This window comes from Lipotes vexillifer, unplaced genomic scaffold (assembly GCF_000442215.2).
Source record: "Lipotes vexillifer unplaced genomic scaffold, Lipotes_vexillifer_v1.1 scaffold49, whole genome shotgun sequence".
NCBI classification, from domain to species: Eukaryota; Metazoa; Chordata; class Mammalia; order Artiodactyla; family Lipotidae; genus Lipotes; species Lipotes vexillifer.
In genome coordinates, this window is record NW_006790551.1 from 2154566 (window position 1) to 2178633 (window position 24068).

The following is a 24068-nucleotide window of genomic DNA, read 5'->3' on the forward strand; positions in this document are numbered from 1 at the left end:
CTATAGCTGACTTATTGAGTTGGCTTGAACTGCCAGCAAAATGGTAAATAACAATGGTATGAGTAGTATCTTATTTTAGTTTCTGGTATTAGTGGCAGCCCTTCTAATGCTTCACCATTCAATATAATACCTCTGGACTTAATATAAAAATCCTTTTTCATGTTAAGAAGATAGTCTTAATTAAAGAATGATTTTCTTAAAAAAATCAAGAGCAGGTACCTCTAAACCATAAATCTTTAGCCTACTCAGTATAAGAATAGTAAACATTTTTCTTTTTTATTACTTTAAAGTTTATTTATAATGAAATTATTTGCTGAGAGCGTTAATTCTAGAGGAAGATTTTCTTAAGAATGGAAAGTACAGTGTAGTTTTACAATCTCAGATTCAGTGTCATTTAGTAGAATAGTGAGGTTCAGTAAGGTTTATATCTTCCTTTGTGTATTCAGGGACAAACGTTTAACTATTGAGAATTAGTACCTAAAGAATAATTAAAATTAATAATGTTAATTATTTATTTTAGAATGAATGATTATTAAATGGTCTGATAAACATTTTAGGAAATTTCTCAATTTAGTAATTTACAGCCCCCAAAGGTTCAAAACTACAGTCAGTGGAGCATTAATTTTGCCACCAGATAATTGTTTGGTTACAATTACAAGGTCATATTATATCAGCCTTTGAATTATGTTTATAGCTATAAATTGAGATATTCATTTTTTTGTTAGTTTGTATTACTCAGCCCTGACAGTGTGAACTTGATTGCTTATTATTTTTCTTACTTTGTTTTAATATAGTTTTACATAGATATAAATTTAGTTCTACATGTAGTTTTATACAGTGTAGTTTTACATAGATTCCTCTTAGACATTTGTAATGTTATATGAATTTTGGTATGTCAAGATTTAATGAAATATGAATATAAATTATTTTATAAATTTAAAAAATATTTTAATTACTTGGCATTAATAATCATTTTTAAAATTTCTAACATTTAGCTTAGAGGAAGAAAAAGAAACACTAGCCAGAAAAATAGGTAATTGAAATAAGTTTTTCTCCTTTTGGAGGTTTGATTTTATATGAATCTTAATGTAAACCTATAGTTTATCTATTATGTTAAAATTGGAAGAGATGCCATACCATGGGAATATCTTTTATACCAAGTAAATAAACAAAAGCAAAGTTATTTCACTTTTCACTGTTACTCATTTATTACCTACTGCAATTTTCAGTTTTTGAGTTATGAATGTATGTGAATATTAATGACCAACTGCAAATATTGTTGAAATAGGAAAAATAGTAGTAACATTAAAGGCAAAATAGAGAGTTAAAGGTTAACACTTTGCTTGAAATATTCAGAGTAAGGGAAGAATAGCCAGAAAGTGGAAAAGGTTCCAAATTAAGAAACACTTTTTAGAAGCACATTAAAAAGGAGTTGAAGAAATGTATGCTAAGTCAGCTATACATCTCTTTAACTGGATGTAAGATACTATATTATTTTTATTTGCTGTACAATAAGATCTTAATGAAGAATACTAAGGCCAAAAGTATTATATACCATATTCTTAACTGTGTGTGGTTCATGGTCATCTTACTGTCTTATAACAAATCACAACATAAATCTTAGCAGTATTTTTTTGGATCTGTATCCTAAGGCAAAAGAAATAAAAATAAACAAATGGGACCTAATTTACCTTAAAAGCTTTTACACAGCAAAGGAGGCCATCAACAAAACGAAAAGACAACCTCCTGAATGGGAGAACATATTTGCAAAGATATGACTGATAAGGGGTTAATATCCAAAATATATAAACAACACATACAACTCAATATCAAAACAACCAAGAACCCAATTTAAAAACAAGCAGAAGACCTGAATAGACATTTTTCCAAAGAAGATATACAGCTAGCCAAAACATACGTGAAAAAATGCTTAGCATCACTAATCAGAGAACTAAAATCAAAACCACAATGAGATATCACCTCACACCTGTCAAAATGGCTATCATCAAAAAGTCTACATATAGCAAATGTTAGCTAGGATGTGGAGAAAAGGGAACCCTAGTACACTGTTGGTGGAATTGTAAATTCGTGTAGCTACTATGGAAAACAGTATGGAGGTTCCTCAAAGAACTAAAAATAGAACTACCATATTATCCAGCAGTTCCACTGCTGGGTATATATCTGAAGAAAACACTGGATCATTGGGATACATGCACCCCAGTGTTCATAGCAGCATTATCTACAGTAGCCAAGATATGGAGGCAGTCTAAGTGCCCATCATCAGATGAATGGATAAAGAAGATGTGTATGTATACACACACTAGAGTATTCTCAGCTATAAAAAAGAATGAAATCCTGCCATTGCAACAACGTGGATGGACCTAGAGAGCGTTATGCTTAGTGAAATAAGTCAGACATAGAAAGACAAATACTCTGTTATCACTTATGTGTGGAATCTAAGAAATAAAACAAATGAATATAACAAAACAGAAACAGACTCACAGATACAGAGAACAAACTAGTGATTACCTGTGGGGAGAGGGAAGCGCAGGGGATGACAAGATAGGAGTATGGGATTAAGAGACACAAATTACTATTTATAAAATAAGCAACAAGAATATATTGTATAGCACAGGGAAATATAGCCATTGTTTTGTACTAACTTTCAATGTAGTATAATCTATAAAAATATTGAATCATGTTACCTAAAACTAATATAATATTAGTAATTAGTAATTAGTAATATTATTAATCAACTATTTCAAAAATAAAGAAAAAAATTAACAAATAAGTAAAAAACACAACCTCTTTCCTCAAAAATCATCAATAACTGAGAAGGTGTGAACGTTTCATGTGCTTATAGTAAGATAGAGTTTAGGTATAATATTCTAGGTAGTATTCATACAGTGGACTGTATAATGTAGAGAATCTTTATACTCTAATATTTTTTACTAGAATTTAGTAGCATTCAGTGCCTTCTGTTGTCAGATACCTTCACTTGGAAAATTTGGCTGTTTTATCACCAGTTAATAAACAAACAATGCATTGTGTAATTTCTTGAGATTTCAGAAAGCCAACACATTTAGATAGAGTCAAAGTCACTTTTCTTTTCTGACTCTAGTTATACAGAGTTGGAGCAGTAGTACAGAATACTATGTGAAATTTCATGACCCTGCACGTGAATTACTCTGCTGGCAGCATTCCTCTTGCTCCAGGGCACTTGGGGGAAAGAGGTCAGGGTGGTCAGTCTTTTGTTCTCTTCAAACATTCAGCTGATAGAATGAGGTTTACCCACATTGTAGAAGCCAATCTGCTTTGCTTAAAGTGTACAGATTTAAATGTTAATCTTATCCAAAAACTCCCTTACAAAAACATCCAGAATAATGTTTGGCCAAATTCCTGGGTACCATGGCTCAATCGAGTTGTCATGTAAAAGTAACCATCACAAGTGGACTCTATATTCTACTGACATATCAAAATGAATTGTGTGGCATAATAGTTATGTGTTGGGATAACTGTTAGTGAGGAATGATGCCCTTAACATTAGAACTTTCCACAAGCAAATCTAGTTGATTTTACTAAGGTTGATTTTATGACGTGCTTTTTAGTATTTGTTGTGATAAACCCCAAAATGAGACTCCAAAAGGCAGAGTAGTGGTTTTTTTTTAAGAGACATCTGGATTTAAATTCTGGGTTTTAGCACACAGTGTTCTCTGAGATGAGTTCACTTAGATGCTGGTAATTTTCTCTGCCCATATTTAAGTGTTACGCATCTTTTCTCCTCGTACTAAAGGAGCAAACAGAATGTTTTCATTTTGCTCATAATAACTTACTTATGGATTGATCACCTTTTCTTTCTGATGTGTGCATGTGGGAGGGATAAGATAAAAACAAAGTAGTTTCTAAAATGATGTCTGAAGTTTAAAGAATATTTTTGCATATGTTTGCTTTTCAAAAAATGTAATCTGAGACCTGATTAGCTTAATGCAAAGTGAAAAGTTTAGTCTCTGCATAAGCTAGTGATTGGTAATGCTACCAAAAAAACTTGCATTCTTGATGAGAAAATTCTTAAAATATAAGACAATCTCCTTATAAGCTCAATCCTCTTTTCTGTTAAAAGTAATTACAACTTCTACAACATTAATAAATGTAACTCAGTTGCTCCATCTTTAGTATTCTGTAGGATAGCTTATGCATCCCTCTAGTTGAACTTATTTCGGTGTATATTAATTATGTGTGTATGCCTTTTTTTATTCAGTTATAAACTCCTTAAGTACAGGGCAGTTCTATTCAACTAACATTAACTGGGTACCACCATGCATTAGTTGGTACCTTGCCCTGGAGCGATTGGATAGACAAGTAACAGATAAGTTTTAATACAGTATAACACATTATGTAATAGAGCTGATTACAAAGTGTTCAGAGAACTGGGTTCAATTCATAGTTGTAAGAGTCTTTCAGAGTGTCACAGAGGGACTGACATTTCACCTAGATTCTGATGGGTAAATGGGTGTTTCATAGGTGTATTCTCTTACCCTTCTCCTTTTATCTACCTTTTCTTCAAACCTTAGATAATATCAGCCATCTACCTTTTCCACTTCTCAATTCTGGCAGCCTCCAGCAGCTGGTAAAAAAATCACCCAGTGGTACAGAATGTTGCTATTACAAATTTAGGGTCTCTAGCTTCAGATAGTAGTGCTTTTAATGTGTTGCTTCTTTGTGGAATAAATTTTTCTCCTTTTTCTGCTTAGAACATGCTTTATTGGGCTGCAAAACTCAGTTTAAATGTTACCTTGTTTATGGAAATTTCTGTGATCTTCATGGAACTGTGATTGCTTCCCATTATACATCGTATGTAACCTCCATGGTGTTATCAGTCACACTGAATTGTGGTAATTTATTTACCTCTCTCTTTCTCTTACTAGACAGCTCACTGAGGATATGGTTTGTATCCTTTAGCTTATATTCCCAATATAGTAGGGACTCAGTAAAAAGACATCTTCTGTGGATAATCTCATCTACTCCAAGTCTTCAGCTACCAAATAGGTTTTAACAGCTTGGAAACAATTACAACATTGTGTGTGAATATTGGGGAAGGGGGGTGAATTTGATAAGCAGGATCAGGGAATGCTGGATTTTGAAAATACAGTGTACTTTACCCAGGTAATGTGAGGGCACAAGGATTATGGGAAGAACATCCTAAGCAATGGAGGCAACATATACAATGTCACAGTGGTGGGGAAGAAACCTAGTTCAATCAGAAACTGAAACTGGAAAGGGAGTAGGGGTCAAATTATGAAAGGACTTTTATGCCATACGTCTTAGTCCACGTGGGCTGCTATAACAAAACAGACTGGACTAGGTGGTATTCCTCACACTTCTGGTGGCTGGGAAGTCCAAGACCAAGGCACCAGCAGATTCTGGTGAGGGCCTGCTCCCTGATTCATAGACCGCTGTCTTTTCACTGGAACCTCACATGGTGGAAGAAGCATGGCATCTCTCTGGGGTCTATTTTTGTAAGGTCATTAATCCCTACATGAAGACTCTGCCCTGTGACCTACAGATGCCAATCTCTTTAGCTTTGTTTACTTCATATTTTTCCCCAAGGCTGTTTCACAGGAGGATGGAGATAGATCTTTTACTAAAAATATTCCTTCACTGTGTTTTACTATGTCCTCGTTCTCTTAGTATGAAGTGAGGAAATCCACGTTTACCGTAGGGACCACGTTTTCAGTAATTACTGTGAACTTATAGTTGAACGATTCTAGTTATATACTCTGCTTTTACCACAGTCATTAGCACAGTTCCTCCGGGTATTTCTCAGCAAATATCTTTCCTTTATTTTTTAACCAACTCAATTTTTAGCAACTGCTTTTGACCTAGTTAGTGGTAAGTTTAAGGAAAATAGTCAGACTAGCAGATCTCCCTGCTTATTCTAGTGATTTCCAAATACATAACTTCTCCAACTCCCACAGCTTACATTATCCCTGGAATTGAAATGACTGCAAAACTGTCAAAATCATTTATTGTAATTTTATAAATGACTCTCACAACTTAATCTTTTAGTAAGACCTCTTTCTGATGGTGAGTCATTGTGCAAATGGGTCTTTGTTCTGCCCTGTTTCTGTTCATGACTATATCCAGCCTTTTCTTTCCTGTACTTCACTTTCCTTTTATTTGCTTAAAATCTTTATTGCGGGAAAAAGATTCTCATCAGTGAAAGAAAAAGCATTTTATAACAACCCCCCATATACTTCCATTTTCTTTTAGAAACATTAATTTCTCATTTATCAGGCCCTTTAATCTTATACCCAGTATAGTCCTCTTCTGTGTTTTAAATATATTTTAAACCTGTTTCACTTTCTCTATACACAGTTCCCTTTCTCTCCTTCAATCACTGAGTCAATTTATCTATCTCAAAATACTGTGCATCCCTTTCTTATCCAGTTGTCTTAGTTTAGTTCTTACTTCTGAAAAATATGTTAAATAAAAATATTTGTCACGTAATAACTTGGTGAATCTGGTCAAGGTATTGCTAGCACTATATATCTTCTAAATTAACAGTTGTGTTAGGAAGCGCACTGGACTAGGAATCAGAAAATTTGGTTTCTTATTGCTTTTCCAATATAATCATATAGCTTTATTTGTAGTATGAAGAAAACATAACCTGTCATGCCTCTGTCACATGTCTGTTTTTTAAAAATGAGTTTTTATGGTAGTCAGGTATCTTTAAAAGATTGAATGTCTCTCAGTCAGGTGCCTTTAAATGAGGACACTATGCCTCTGTGTAGGAATTAGCTGTAGTGGTGGGGTGGGTGTGGCATTTCAGAGAGGGAACAAATGCAGTAAGAAGGTATGAAATAAAATAATTAATTTAGATTTCTATAAGCAATTTAGTGTGGCTAGAATGTAGGATATCAATGGAGGAGTATCAGGAGATATGGTTGGGAAATATAAATGTCATGGATGTGCTTGAATGTTTAATTAAAACTTATAGACGATCATTTACAGATTTAAAGTAGGGGAGTGACGTAAAATGTGTATTTCCAGAAGCTTATTCTGCCGTCAATGTAGATGACAGTTGCAGGGGAGACTGGAGTTAGGGAGACTCTTGAGGAGGCTGTTGCATTTAATAAAGGTCAGAATTGAGAACTGGAAGTAGCATGAATGTAACAAGGAAAGGATAGATGCACAAGATGCTAGTCAGATGGAATCTACAGAACTTACAGTACTTTCTGATTAACATGGGTGGTAGCAAGGCATTTCCTAAAAGAGAAAAATTTATAATCATTCTAGGGCTTCTGGCTTAGATGGGTTCCCTGCCATTAACTGCAATAGAGACTAAAATGAAAGGAAAGGAAGAGAGTAAATTTGATTTTGGAAATGATAAATTTGAGGTATTTATTGTATATCCAAGCGCACATGCTTTGTTTTCCTTTGGATAAAGGGAGAGAGGATTTGGGGCTCGTCTGTGTGGTAGGAAATGAAACCTTGGATTTGGATCAGATCTCCCAGGCACAGGGCCAGATCTCTTGTTACACCCTATTCTAAAAATCTACCCCTTGAGAAATAAATAGTTCCCCAGAGACAACGATACACACACAGCCCGGGAGTCGTATTCCTTGTCCTTGCAGTCAATCCCAAATCCGAGTCTTCTCTTCACAGTCAGTCACGAGGATCCTTGGACATATAATATAAGTAAATATAGCAATTCTTTATTGTTCTCATAACTAGAAGTAAATAATCCAAGTACATTTTTAATCTAATAGATTCACAGTAATAACAGTCATTATTTTTGTTTTTCTAATTTGGAGTTTACTGTAAATTGGCTATCGAATGCTTTTCATTAGTTTCTCCTCATAAAGCCTATATGCTAACATAACATCATAAATTCAGCTTATAGTAGCATACCTGAAAATCTGCTCTTGATATTTAACTGTAAAGCCAATTATTTTAATGTATTTACTTGGCAGCTTTGTTGGGAACTTTAGCATTTTTCGAGCCATATCTTAAATTCCCATTCCTATTCCACCCATTCTCTGTCTTCTACTGGGTTATTGGTCTTGAGAAATTCTGTGAGTTGTGCTTTAACTTCTCCTCTCCCTATAGCATTGTAGCACAGCTTCTTGATTTACTCTTCTTTCAAGTTTCTCTGACCCGATTGCCCAGTTTTTCTTTCTGTCACTGGCAGTTTCATAACGAAGCTGCTCCTTGCCACCAGGAGGTCAGGTGGGGTGTGGACATAGGACTGCAGAGACAGAATGAGTGCTTGCAGAACTGCAGGGGCTACTCTAATGGATATGACTCCTGCCGTAGCTCCACAGATATTATTTTAGAGTAGCAACTGCCCTTCGTGTATGGGTCCTTCAAAATTCAAGGACTGCCAGCTGCCTGTAATTTGTAGGCATACTCAAACGCTTTTATGACTGCACCTAAATGTGAAGGGGGAGAAAGAAGTGGAATTGATTCCTGCAAATATTTTAAATGGGTATAGTTCCAATGTCAGTAGTAGTGTGGCTAAAGATAATGAAAAGTCTGCCTTTTTTTTTTTTTAGGACTCCTGATCACAACACATGATTTCTTTTTACAAGCAGTCATTCATTTAGACCTGCAAACACCACCACTGACGCCTTCTTAATGCTCTCTTAAAATCATTTCAGCGGTGCTCACAGATATTTGTGAACATGTTTAGTTCACAGATACACATTGTGAGATGCAGTAGAATGCCAGTGTAGAAAGCATATATGAAATGAGGCTGAAACTTTGTAATTGTTTATTGGATAGTGGCATTTTAATGATAAGCAGTATTTGGCTGTTTATGTTTTCGTGACAAACGAAAGAAAATAATTCCCAGCTGTTTAAGTTCTAAACCTATATATAAATCCACATGCTAGCAAGTAAATAGAATTCCTTTTCGATTTTTCTAAATTGTAAATCAGATTTATATGAAAAACCAGATTATATTTTCCCTTTTATTTCTCTGACAATAGTATTAAAAAAATACTATTCCCAAATCTTGATTCATCTTATTATAACTATTTTCCCAATTCCCTGGATTGTAATCCATGGAAACTCATCAGAGTGCAAGAGTTTTGTATTGCTTTGTTTTCTTTTTTTTTCCCCGTGCCCCTGACATTCAGCTCTGATGTTAAGCCATTTTTTTAGTTATAGTTAAAGTGAGACGTGCCTGGGTGATTTGCAGTTAACTGCTCGCCTCCACACACACAAATGCCTCAGCTTCTCATCTAATCATGATTCATCCCTTATGCCAGATTCTTGCTGTCATCCTAGCACCAGCAGATGGTGGGACAAGACCCCTGGGGCAGTCAACCCCAGTGTTCTACCATTGTAGCAGTGGTCAGAAAAGGAAGAATTTTAACATGGCAAACTGAGTTCAGTTCTTTTGGCTTCTTGCTAGAAAGAATAATAATAGTAATAATTAATAGAAACTTGGTGTCAGATTTTCAGGTGGTACCTTAAAAACTTATTTTTTAATCCAAGAAACAAAGTAAAAGTGAAAAGCCACATTGTATTTTATAAATGCGCTTGCTGAAAGGACAGCTCCTGTGTTTATGTTCTATCATGTGTACTTTACATTTGTAATAACCTGAATTGTGAGAAACCACTGAGTAGCAGCGTACAAAAAGACAAATTTCATTTACTTATGCTTAAGTAAGTTTTCTGTTCTAAAAAATAACACCAGTGGTTGCCAGGTGATACACATGTTGAATTGTTAGTGTAGTAGAATCTGAATTTGCTCTTCATGCTCTATGATTATTGGTGACTTTAGACAAGTTTATCTTTCTGGGGTTCTGTTTCTTCACCTAATAAAAAGCGCTGTTTTAAAGTAGCTCCAAAATATCCTTTTTTAATTACAGTACATAAAATGTAAGAAACTAAAATAGTATTAGCTGTATTGAAGTGTACTAGGCTTATGGAAAAGGAAATGCATGGATGGAGTTTCAACATTGACTAATTTTGATTACTTGATCTTTTGTACTAATGTCATATATAAACATGCACATATACCCAAGTAACTACAGTAATTGCAAAGAAATGTTTTTAAGATAACAAATCCATGGAACTTTTACAATTTTCAGTTTTTACAAATTTATAAATAATTTTCCATATAATTTTCTATTGCTTCAGTCATTCAACAATTCCAGCTTCTCCTGATGATGTTAAGAGTGTTATACCTCTTTAACCCAGAATCCTGGCTAGTCTTGGGTTACACAGAACATTGCTTTTTAACTTTTTGACCAGAATCTACGATTAGTGGTACATTTTACATTCAGTAAGCATACACATACAGTTACATGTGCATGTGTTTCACTCAGTGTTTTACCTTACTGTCCGCAAAAAAATTTTTTTCTATTCTTTTGTTGTTGTTGTGGATATTGTTGATCCTATTTCTCTTTTTAAGAAATTGCTGGTCCTTGTTCACTAGATTGATTTCAGGGTTCTTAATGGATTGGGACACACAGTTTGAAAAACACTGAGCTAAACAATCAGCACTTACTATAAAGAAATAGATAATTTTTTGTAGACTTTCTCAAATTATTAAAAATGATTTCCTACTCTCTGTTGATCAGAGCAGCTGCCATTTACTTAACAAGAAATCTTTAGAGTTCTCTTGTTTGTTTGTATAACCAAAGGATGTAAAGGATATAGAGGAGCTACACATAGAAATAAATTTAAATAGAATGTTTTAATGAGCCTTATAGCTCCCTGTTTTTAAACAGTGCCATTCCTCTTCATTGTTAAGAGCCAAATAGTAATTTTAAATTTTGTTTCCTTGAGCTTGTCTTTATTTCTGTCATCATTCCAGGTGTTCCTGTTTTTTATTTTAATAGGTCATGCTTTTTACATGAAGCGGCTTGATTTCATACAAAGGCTCTTTATTTGTATTTTAACAAAGATGGAAAGAAAAGGAAAGAAGTAGGCCTTTTTTTTTTGTTTGTTGGTTTGAAGTAGGTCTTCTTGAATTTCTGTATCACCGTATAGAGTTCTGAATACCATGGCCTTATTGCTGTTTACTATTTCCCTTTCTCATTAGTAGTGGTTTGAATAAGTTGTGTGAGAAACATAGTAATCATATGGAACTGAATAGTCTCTTCTATCACTCCATATAAAATGATATGAGGTGAGTTTTTTGCACATTTAGTTGCCACTTATTTTTTTTAATTGCTGTAGCATTATGGGTAATCATATAATTCACATGTATTAATAACACACTGTTAGAGAATTCAGAAGGGAAGTAGAAAGTAAAGCATTCCTACTCTGAATAGACAGTGTTGGAAATAACATTGAGAAGGAAGTTTGGTATGCAAATGGTATATTCAGAAGGAATTCCTTTATAATCTGTAGATTTAGAAAAGATTGTATTAGAAAGAGTTTTGCATAGGTAAAAACAACATAAAAGCAGCTTGTGGAACTGAAGGTAATTTTATATAAATATACACTTTTAATATATAATGAACTGTTTCTATTATGGATGGTGAAAATTCTTAAAGAAAGAATTTATCGTAGATGAAGTTGTCAGTGTTAGTGTTGAAGATGTTCGCTGAAGCTCTTTGTATGTATCTCTTTCAGATATGGAAACAAGTGAAAAAATCCAAGGAAGTGGAATACTGCAACTGTTTGCAAGTCTGTTGGTTCCACAGTCTTCCTGCACAGCCAAAGTAGCTAACATCATAGCAGAAATAGCCAAAAATGGTGAGGTTTTCCTCAAGAACTTTTCTGCTGGGAACATCTTCAGTTTTACACCCTACCTGTCAGTATGTTTTTATTAATTTATGTTTTAACTTTGTAGATTAGACCTTTTTACTTTCTTTCTATTTTTCTTTTCTTTGACTTTTTTCATGTAATGAAATGTTGTTTAAAATGACTTATCATTACAGTCATTCTATTCGTACGTTTCCCATTTGCTATTCCATTGCTTCAGAGTAGAATTAAAGCACAGCACTGCTAGTCCTGTACCTGTATCATTTATTGCTTTGGTTACAGGATTCTTGAGCTGCCACTGAGTCATTCGTCTTCATTGTCACAGGAGAGCTTACCCTTTTTCAATGTATACGTTGGTTTGTGTTATATCTAGATAAACTCACTGTTTTTGTTTTTGTTTTTTTAGTCTGACCTACTGATGTTGGCACTTGACTGCAACAGTGTAGTCGGAATACATACTGTTTTCTGAATTCATCTTCATGAGAAACATTTATTTCTTAGGTTTCCATGTAATGACAGCAAAGCATAGATTATAAAATAGCCATCCCATTATATATGGTTTATATCCAGTGAGAGGGGATTCTTTGGAAGAATTATTTTGTAGCAGAAATATTTGTGTATGATTTTAGTTTAGTCAATTTGAGAAAAACACTGACTTCTTAAAGCAGTTTTTACGCAAAAGGGGAGGCCATGCTAAATGTAATGCCATTAGTATGCCTCAGTTTGTCAAAGTTTGATATTATTTTTAGTTCGTTTATTTTAGTAAGTTGCATATATTATACTTTAAAAAAAGAAACTTTAAAATTCTGGCTTCAGTTTTACACAGTTGTATACATTGTGTAATCACTGTGGCAGGTGGCATTGTAAAGTATGTTTTTAGCCCAGTAAAACAACTTGTTCATATGTGTGTTACCAAAAAGAATTGCCATGAATTTTTTTTATTTGTTTAGAGGTGCTCAAAATATCTTTCCAAGTTCCAATATTGATAAATCATTTTTTGATTGTTAATGAAAACTGACCATCTATTGTTTGTATGTACATCTAAGCTATTGTAATTATAATCATTATGCTGTGCTTTGGAGTTGAGCTGGTCATAAATGTTCAGAGATTCCTAGTGGTCTGGAGTATTTAGTGTACTTCAAGAAGATTTGACCTGCTCTGAATAGATAGGGATCACTTTGGGACAACAAAGAACTCCTGAAGCAGATCTAGTTTGAAAATGAAACCCCTTCAGATATTGTTTGTTAACTTAGAGCAACCACTATCTAAATCTTCTTAGATGCAAAGCAGCTTGATTTTTAAGATCAAGTAATCTATTTTTAACTTCATTAGAAACACAGTGTAGTTTCCAGAAATCAATTTTTATCTTAAAACTTTTTTTCTTAAGAATGAGCACGCACACATAACATAGATTGAGAAATTTTGAATAGATTTTTTTTTTGAAATGGCTTGCCATTCCTATATGATCTTATTACTTAATAGTATCAGTCCTCATAATACTTGGTCACAGTTGCATGATAAATCTGCTGCTAGAGGTTGCTTCTAGTTACACTCTAGTAGATGACAACTATGTTTTAAAGACATAATTTATAGCATTTATACTTTTAATCAGAGGCTTGTTAAGGGCATGCCACTAATCCCTACTGGTTAAAATAAATGAGATCCATTTAAATGGTTGTTCACTGTTTAATTGCCACATTGTTTTTTTTTAAGTGACTGGCTGAGAAAGTGGATTAGAGTCTTTCTTTTTAAATAAATATCTTCAGAAATGCAACATGACCCAACAGAGATATTAACTGGCTTTATATTTCTTCTGGTTAGAAACTTGACAATGAAAGAAGATTGTGTGAACCAGAGAAAAAAAGAAATTGGAAGTTGATCTGTTCATCGTCACTCTGCTGTGCACGTTATATAATAATAGAAGAGAACTGTTAGCATATACTTGTTAGATTTGGATTAATTATAAAATATACTTAATTTGTACATACAAAAGGAACTCTCTGAAAATTAGCGTACCTGACTATGTGCTGATGTTCAAAATCCAGAGTATTAGTAAGAAGTTCCAGGGGCAAGTTTAACGTGGGAGCATAGCTATGACCATAAATTGCAGTAAAAGATTTTGATATCTTTTAAATAAAGTATTCCCCTATATAGCAGATTTAAGATGGATTTGAGGCAAAGGAAAAATAAGTAAAAGAGGAAGTATCTGTGAATATTTCTTCCTTTTTAGAATTGTACTCTCAGAGTGTCTAATAATAATAATAATTTCTGAAACTAGGTACTGTTATGTGTCTACAGTGCTGATAACTGAAGTTGAAAATGTGTGAAAGCAAACAAAACCTTTACATCTTATTCCCCTCCTCCAACTCCTCCCCCCTCCCCCCCCCTCCTCTTATAACATCCAGGTATAAGAAGATAGTGATAAATTAGGTATAATGAAAGTTAATGAAAAATTCTTTTGGTTTATGGTAGAGACTATCAGCAAAGAAAAATATGACCCCACTCATTTTTGTGTACTTATTTCATGAAGTATTTAGTAGGGTTGTAATGACACTTTTAGACAGAAATGTACTCTTCAGATAGTAAGCCATCTTAAACATTTTAATATTAGATATTTATTTTATTAAGGGAGGTTTTTTATGTAATTGAGAATCTTTATATTTTTAATTAAATATGTTCTTCTTTTCAGAATTTATGCGAATTCCATGTGTGGATGCAGGATTAATTTCACCACTGGTGCAGCTGCTAAATAGCAAAGACCAGGAAGTGCTGCTTCAAACTGGCAGGGCTCTAGGAAACATATGTTACGATAGCCGTAAGTGTTGAAATAGCAATGGTACACTTATAAACTTTTGTTTAAGAATTACGATTTTCATAATAATTCTGCTTTTAGTGTTAGCACTGTCTTTTCTAGGCTAAGACATTAATGTGAGCCAGAATGATTTAGCTCTGCTTATGTAGCTGAATCGATGGAAATTCGGGCCATAGTATTCTTTTAACTAAGACTTATCTGAAATGAATTCTTTTTCTCTGATATCACAAATGATATTTTCAGAGGAAAATAAGTCATTTTCTAAGAATTGGAGCTTTTAATTTTAGGAAAAAATATATCTTTTCAATTAGGTTTTATTGAAGTACCATCTCTGCATGAGAATACTTATGAACACATTTTTTAGTGTCTAAGTCTGTCCAAATACATTTTTAATTACTTGCAGTAAAGTAAAGCCATTCATAAAAACCATTATCTTCTCAAGAGCTAGATTGGCCTATTGCATCTTGCATTGATTCCATTCCTATTTGTCATAACGTCATTGTCATCCTCACCGCTTTATATAATATACTGTTCTACTAGGCAAAGAGAAAGCAAGAACTTGGGTATGGGTATAGATATTGCAAAATTTTTACATTTTCTACTTTTCCTTCCCACGTATATGCAAACAAAATACAGAAAAAAATCTTGAGTATGTTCAGTTTAATTAGGCTTATCCTGATTTTCCTTAGATTTCTGAGACAAAAACACATTTTTTAACATTCACCTTTAACGTCTCCTAAGAATTTAGTTCTATTTATACAACTAGGATGACTTTTATTGTTTATTTTCCCCATTGAGTTTATGTACAAAAATCATAGATAGCTCTTTTATAATACACAGTGTTTCAAAAAGTGATTTGTGCATATAAGGCAGACAAAATAAAGTCATAAACATATTTATTTATAATAAAAGAAAGAAGCAGAAAAAAAGATTGAAACTACAGCTTTCAGTTATAACTTCTCTGTAGCAGTAGTGGTAAGACTAGCCTCATTTATTTCCTTTTTCTGGAATATTATATATTATATCTGAGGACACGGGATGTCTTTTAATGTGAATTTTAATTGGAGATTTTCAGTCCCTAATGCTGCTTATAAATTTACCTATCCGTGCCTTCATTCCAATTCTTACTATCCTAGGGTATTAGCTTTGTTTATAAAATCCTAGTGCTCTATGTGTATAACTTGCATTTTCATATTTAGGATTTTTATTAAACACTATAGCTTCTAACGTTAGCTTTCAAGAATGAATGTGTATTTTATATGATTAATTTTAACAATATATATTTAATAGATCTCTGCAGAGTAATAGGCAAAGATTGATGGCAAGTATTTGGAGAGTATAATCATTACTCTTTTTATTTTTATCTTCTGTGTTTATTACTAGAATTTAAGGCTATCAAAAGTATTCTTTAATCTTTGTTCGGTTTAGATATTCTTGAATTATTCATTGTTTGAACATCATAGGAATTATCTGTTTTGAGTACTTCTGTCCTAGCGTTTCACTTAATATTGGCACAATGGAAGAAATACCCATAGTGATCTATTGTCTCATCTTGCTATGATTTTTATGGGCACAGAGTAATTTTATTTCCTGTATACGCTAAATAACCTTGAAGTTAGTGTAATAAATGTCTAGTTAATAAGTATCATTTTGATGAAACTGAAGTCCATTATTATGCTGTTTATCATATCCATTTACTCTGTTCTTATGAGGTATACAGTATAAAGTCTGTGGATATGCTTTAGGCTATGAAGTTAATTTTTTGGTTCATTTATTTGTAAATATTTATAACCACTTTATTCTCATTCAATTCAATGAAAATTATAGTTAAATAGAAAATTAAGCATAGTGAATACAGACTTTTTATACTTTTAAACCTTGTTTAAGGAAAATGAAGTTAGTAATCCTAAAAATGAATAAATATAAGAAGTGATTTATTACTGTAAATCATGTGGTAAAAATGTGTTCATTGTGCCATGCTGTCTTAAGCATATAATTTCCATAATACTGTATGCTTTCTTATCCTTTTATTTGAAATTTAATCTATGTCAGTTTATCAGTGATTTCTCCAGAATAGTTGTAGGAAGAGTACAGCACCTTTATTTTAATTACAAGAATGATATCAAAGTCTATAAATGGGATGCTGTGTGGTTGATTTTTTAATTTACTCGAAATGCAGTGACATTTTATGACAAGCAGGAGTTTGAAAGAACCCAGAAATTAGATTTCTCTCTTTAAAAAGTATTGAATAACTTCTATTTTAATTAATTAATTAACCTTCTTCCCTCTTAAGAATGTAATGCTTCATTCCTAAACGGAGAATAGAAAACTATAAATGACAGCCTTGTACATACAAGGAATCTTCTTCTTACAGATAACATGTGTTTTAAAATTCACGTTTGTATTTTATCAAACTTACCCATAGGACTAATCAGTTTATTCTTGTTTTATAAATGTATTCCAAATGAATAATTCTTTAGTGTGGGTTTATTCAGAATTTTATTGGGCTCACAACAGATAGTAAAGTCAATGTATACATAAAGTAGCATGGGAATTCAGTATTAGAGATAAAAATGTGAGAAACTTGTGCATATTTTATAGATTTTTATTTTGATACTTAAAACGTAAGGCAATTTGCCAGCATATGTCAGTTAACAGTTCTTTTTGAAAGGAGAGCTCTAGCTGTAGAAAGAATTACACTTACCACGAAATTCATGGAAATCTTTTGAAAAAAGTAGGTCAGATTTCAGATTTCCCAGCTTTGACAGTGCCCATTTTAGGGAACTCTTCCTAATGGAAGGAAACTGTCTTATATATCCTAACATCAGGTAATAGACTGATATAACTGCTAAATGGGACAGGATGAGGCTTTGTTGCTGATGAACTTTTTGAATCCCACTCAGTCTCTCTCTTGCATATAGAGATGAAAGCATCAGCGAGTGGGAACAGTTTTCATTTAAAATGCCTGGTCTTTTTTCTGTGCTTCCAGAGAGCTGCCAAGGCATTTATGGATTTCTCTTTCGAAGTATCCAGACTTCTGATATAAGCAACGTTTTAACTCTTTGCCCTTTAACTTCTCCAAAATAATTCTTCTTATAAGAAGTTTTACATCTTTTAGATCAAAGAAGAGAGAAAAATTATATTTCAATTTGGAAAGAAGTCAGCAAAGCTGTGATGGGATATGCTAGGGGATATGATTTTAGATAACGTAGTATTACATCTCAGCAGTGCATACATTTGGCCTGTTTAATTACACATTTCTCTCAAAGGTGATATGGAAAAAAATGAGCCCCTTTTTCTCCTTACCTGGCCATTTTTGTGGTATTCTCTTCTTTTAATGATTAGTTTTGTTTATATAACTGTGCACATTTCACATTGCTTATATAATTAAATGGTCTTATAGTATTGAAGAGCTTCATGTTAAATTCCCTCCCCCCCATGTTTATAATTCATAGGGATAAATTGGTGACTGGAGACTGAGCTTTCTCTGTAGATGGTACTGCTTGAGGTCAGGAAATAATTGATATCAGAAATACTGGTCAAAAGTCATTTAGTAGAGGCTAAAAGAAAATGATTGCATGAAATTAAATATTTGTGCCTTTTTATATACCAGAGAAAGAATAATATAGAATTCAAATTAATTAAAATTAAACAAATATACCTCTTTACAGAAATGAAATTAGTGCTTTTGATTATGTAATTAGTCCTGTTATTAGAAAGATGCGCACTTAAGAAGCTTGTTAGAAAGATGTTATTAGTTATCAGTTATTAGTTATTATAAGTCCTGTTATTAGAAAGATGCACACTTAAGAAGCTTGTATGATATGCTGACATGCTTCAATAAAGAAAATTGAATTCTTGCTCACTGATGAAGAAATAAATCTACCAAAATGAGGTGGCAATTAGGCTTGCCAAAGCCATTGTTTATGAGGTAAACTAAATATTGTTTATTTCAATGACTTTAAGAAGTGTAAAAATGAAAGGATGCCCAAGTACATGCATGGACCTATTTATATATTAGTGATTCTAACTGTGCTACACTATTTTTAATGTAAGGGATGAAGAAAAAATTTATTATTCTGACTGCAAACGCTGAAAAAGAATTAGCAATAATTCTATAATATTTCATAATGTAAGTTGGTTAGATAAGAATAATACAGACATGCTTTGAAATTGCCTAAGTAGTCAGAATATGTTTGCAGCAGTTATATTAAACACAGAACTATTTATACCTTACATTTAAAATGTTTGTTTCAGTGATATAAATTAGATTAAGTGTTTGATTATGTTATTAAAGAGTTTGCAGGTCTATAGATTTGTCCTATATTTTTTAGTATTCAGTTTTAGAGTAGAATAGAATTATCAGCCAATAAGTATAAAAATAAGATTCTTCAGCTTTTACTAATCAATCTGTTGTATTTTTTAATAAATTTATTGTCAGAGTACATCATGTATGTAAGAATAAACAACTGTATGCAGCTGCTTTTAGAGACAGTAAATATGACTCTTATCACATGAAAATCCTCGCTTGTAAAGATTTCCTACATATATAGTAGTTGGAAATAGATGTTGTTTTGTAACACTATCATAAGCTCTATAAAAGGTTCATGCCATTAAAGAGCTTTTAATATGGTGGAGAAAATAATATGCACAAAGGAACACAACTTATGGACAATTACAGAGTACACACTAAATATGTGGTTTTTGATCAGAATGAAAATAAATGGGTGATGGGAGTAGTATTTGGAGCCATTTTTTAGAAATTAGGCAAATGGTGCATTGCTTATAAAATATAGTTTATTTTTAACTTAATAAAATTATAAATAAGTGAAATTTTAGTGTGCTCTCTGGAAGGCAAATATTACAGATTGATAAGATTTCCAGATCTACCATTTACTAAGTTATCATTTAATCTTTCTGAACTTTAGTTTCCTCATTGGAAAAGTGGACTGTTATATGGATTAAATAAGGTTTGTATATAGATGTACAATATAAATTATGAACTGCTAGGCAAAGGAAATACGTAGCATTTATGTATGATCATTTGTCTTACTCAGTTTGGGCTGCTATATTAAAATATAGCAGTGTTAAATACCGTAGACTGAGTGGCTTAAACAACCAACATTTATTTCTCACAGTTTTGGAGGCTGGGAAATCCACCCCAGATCAAAGCAGTAGTAGATTCAGTATCTGGTGAGGACACTCCTTGTTTGCCCACAGCTTTCTTATTGTATCTTCACAGAGAGAGGAGAGCTAGAGGAAGCAAGCTCTCCTGTCTCTTCATTGAGGGTTCTACCTGCATGACCTAATTACCTTCTAATGTCAGGGGTTAGAATATCAACATATGAATTTTAGGGAGACACAAACATTCATTCTATAACATTGTTTCTAAAAAGTATGCTGTGACATAATGCAATGCATACACTAATGTACTCAGGATATTTTTTTTTTTAATTATAAAGGACAGAATCCACATAAGGAGAGGCAAAGATAAATCTAGTAAGAGTCAGGGATAATATACTTACCATAATGAGCACTAATTTAATTTGAGCATCTCAGTTGCCAAGGTGAAAAACTTGATATGCTATGTAATTTTTATTTTATGCTAAGGAGAAATTTTCTAGCTCTTCAGTTAAACAAAAAACTGTTGAGACAAATTCTAGAAGAGATTTATCATCAGGATATCATTAGCCTCTTAAGATGATTCTGTATACATTCCTCTTAAAATATGCAAAAGGTATTGGTTTGCATTAGACAGTATCTTCAATAACGGTTCTAAAAAATTGCTCAAATAGTCTCCATATGATTGTTTCTTATACCACATCTTTAACAGAATCCAAGAAATAATACAGAGTACTTTAGCAAGCGTAGTTCTATTTGGACAGTATAGCCCAGATGTGTTGTTTTTTGGTAGTTGAACTTGATTCAAGCATACAACTTAAAATTTTCAAGAAGTTTTGACTTGAATATATTTCCTAGTTTATTTTAAAACAAAATACAGTTCTACTTTGCATTCGTTATACCTGCTCAATTTCTGTGTTGTGTAATGTATCCAAGTTCTATTTTCTGAGACCAAAAAATATAATTATCTTTGATTTTTAAGCCTGTTATCGATTTGATAAAATTTGATTTACACAGTAGTGAATATTTAAAACTACCACAGTTACATGAATCTATACACATGATAAAATTGCTTTGAACTATACATGCCCACACACATATGCAAATGCATATAAAAACTGATGAAATCTAAACAAGGTCCGTAGATTGTCACTTTCCTGGTTGGTATATTGTATTAGAGTTATGTAAATGTTACCCTTGGAGCAAGCTGGTTGGAGGGTACATAGGACCTGTCTGTACTAATTTTTTTTTTTTTTTGCAACTTTCTGTGAGGCTCTAATTATTTCAAAATTAAAACTTTAAAAAACTCCACATTTCTAAGAGGCATACATATAATCTCTGGGAAATGACCTTGTTTCTATCAGTCCTACTTGAGGGAGTGGGAAGAAGAAATGTATATAACATAATTACAGACTTATATACATGTACATATAAACATTTAAAGTATGACCTACAACAATAATTTTCTTTTTATTGGATTTGTATAATTAAAGTGGAGGACAAAATTGCCTCTAATTTTTTCTCCCTCCAAATTTGACTTTAAGGGGAAAAAATCAACAAAAAAATGGACAGCCCTAAAATAAAATTTAGGGAGAGACAATTCATACTTTTGGGACCTTGATCAGAACAGGTAATCAGTAGGTTCTGCCTTCTGTGCATCCTGTAGGGATAGATTAGGCATTAGCACTCCTAGTCTCGGGAGGATTTCTGTTTTGGGCCACAAGCCTCTACTTCAGGTGAGATTTCTGGTGAGTCAGGATCAGCCTGTAAGTAGTTTATAATTTACCTTTGTTCTGGAAAAACCGACGCAACTAATGTGAGGGGGAAAATGGTTTTGCTGGTAATCACTTCTGTTTAATTGTTCAAGTGTGTCTCTTATGTTTAAAGAGTTTATAGTGCATTCAAGGTAATGAAACATGTATATCAGTGAGTAAAATAGGACACAGTGATGGTGCTGTAAGAGGATACACAATAGAGATCTAGGAGGGAGCTCATTTGTGTTTGAGCCCTTCCAGTGGTGTTAATAAAGGAGGAAGCAGTCAATCTGCATAGTATCTGGACATGTGGAGAAAGGATTAGGAGATTGTTCAGGAGCACAGAAAAGCATTTTAAAAGGTAGATAATATAGTAGAGAGATATGTCTGGAACCCATATTGGAGAAGGGCTAGTACAATGGGGAGTCATTGGAGGTATTTGAGCAAGAGTTAAATGTGCAAATCGATCCCATAGAAAAAGTTAATTTGAAAGAGATGTACATTATAAGATAGGCAGTTGCCCTTAACAAGAAGTATGTATCTGAAACACTTAGCGGACTTTTTCGAAATACAATTTCTTGGCCACACCCTAGAACCAGTAAATCAGAATCTCTGAGACTGGGATCTAACGTATCATCTATATTCTGCAAACACTCCCTAGATGATTCTAATGCACATTCATACTTAAAAACCATTGGACAGTGGACTAGGTGGAAAATAACCAGTTAGAAGGTTATTGTTTCTTTTCAAGCTTGAAGAATAAAAGAGAATAGAAAGGAAGAGAGAGAGAGAATGTGTGTGTGTGTGTGTGTGTGTGTGTGTGTGTAAGAATCCAAGAAAGTATCAGGTAAGAGAAGGGAGTCCATGAGTCCAAAATTCTAATCTGGATAATATCAACAACAGAAATAGATCTCAACCAGGTGGATATGTTTGGAGGCATGTTGAATTTGAGGTGCTGTTGTCACATTCAGGTGACAGAGCTTTGAGATTCATGCACTTAAAAGTGATGGTTGACCCATGGGAATAGAAGAAATGTTTAAAGGAAAGCGTGAGGAAAACAGCCACATTTTGAGTGTAGAAGAAAGGAAGGAGCTTATGAAGAAGCACTGAAAGATTCGAAGAAAACAATTTTCTTGTCATGGATTCCAAAGAATTGGGTGATAAACACTGTCAGGTACTGCCAAGAAAAATACTGAATTTTGTCATTTGATTAACAGACATTCATGTTTTTAAAAAATCTCTAAGTCGAGTCTTGTGGAGAAAGAAATAGAATTTTAAGGGCTATGGTGAGTAATGAAATGAAAAGAGGGTATTAACTTTCTAGAAATTGAATGAGAAAAGAAGAGACAGAAGCGGTTTGTGGGAAGGGCATCATTGTGAGAGTAATTAGAGTAGTAAAAACAGGAACTTATTTGTTGGGCTAGGAACCTATGGACAAGGACAGAGTAAATTTCATGGAGTAAATGATTGATGGACAAAGATCATAGATGAAAAAAGAAGAAATGAAATCTTTGGTGTTAGAATGGGAAGGGACATTCTTCCTTAGAGAAAAATAACAAGATAGGTGAAACTATAAAAAAACAATTTACAGTAGTACAGAGAGCAGTCAAAAGAGTGCTTCTGGCATGGCCTCCATCTTCCCAGTAAAGTACAAGTGAAGCTCCTTATTAAATAGAAGTCAGTTGCAAAGTGACGGTAAGAAGCTTTGGTGTGGGGAAGGGATCAGAGTTGGGGCTGTGAGGCATATTATAAGCAGTCATAAGGATATGATTTTTAGGTAACCAAATGGTAGTGAAGGTTTACTGTAGGTAGAGATCTTGATTTTGCATTCATTTATCTATTTGTGTTGTGCACTTACAATGTATGCAGGCTAAGGAGTTGTTTTTGTGCTGGAATGTGTGGACAGGAAAGAGCCACTGGAAGAAAACTTGAAATTGGTATTTTCAATTCCATAGAAGGATTCAACTTGTATTGGAAGGAGAGGAGAAGTGAGGTAGAGATATCAAAAAGCCATTATAGTAGACCCAGGTATGATACGGTAAATACTGACTGGGGCAGAGAGAATGAAGTTGAATTTTGAAGTGAGATTGGGTTGATTGTCATTAATTTGGTTGGTTCTTGCAAAGTACTGTACCAGGTTTAAGCAATGCTAAATATTTAGTAACCCTTCAGATAGTTTATACTTTGAGGAACTATGATTTTTCCATTTTTGTGCTTCATATTACATTCAAATACCTTTTGTTTATTAAAATGGTATTTAAAAATCTAACAGTCTATAAATTTTTACTTTCATAAAACTTGTACGGCAAAGAACACATTATTATATATTTAGCTGCTTTTTTCCAGTGCTTGATTGGTTCCCACGTACCATGTTATAAAAAAGCTAATGCCTTGTTAAAGAGATGGACTAATAGTTTACAGGTAGTTGTGATCAATTTTAATAGATAGGAAAGTAGAGACAACATGTGAGGGAGCATTGTACATGGCAAAAGTATTAGCTGATTTTTTTTTTTAACTCAATAAGAAGTCATATATGGTTGCGAAATTAAATTTTTTTGTGTGTCCCTTGGATACCAGATTCTCTCTCCTCTGAGTCAAAGCCTAAATGGCATTTGGAATTTCCCTTTCCTGATTAACAAGTCTTAAAAAGGGTAGGG

At 33.2% G+C, this 24068-nt stretch overlaps 1 protein-coding gene across 5 annotated transcripts in view; it reads left to right on the plus strand.

Moving 5' to 3' along the window:
* The window catches only part of RAP1GDS1 (Rap1 GTPase-GDP dissociation stimulator 1), a 149484-nt gene that overhangs the window by 39975 nt on the left and 85441 nt on the right, over positions 1-24068 (plus strand). For all 5 annotated transcript variants that reach the window (XM_007463790.1, XM_007463789.1, XM_007463787.1 and 2 more), the window contains exons 3-4: positions 11593-11715; positions 14414-14539. In XM_007463790.1, coding sequence (XP_007463852.1) covers positions 11593-11715; positions 14414-14539 — 249 coding nt within the window. The remainder of the gene's footprint in view (positions 1-11592; positions 11716-14413; positions 14540-24068) is intronic.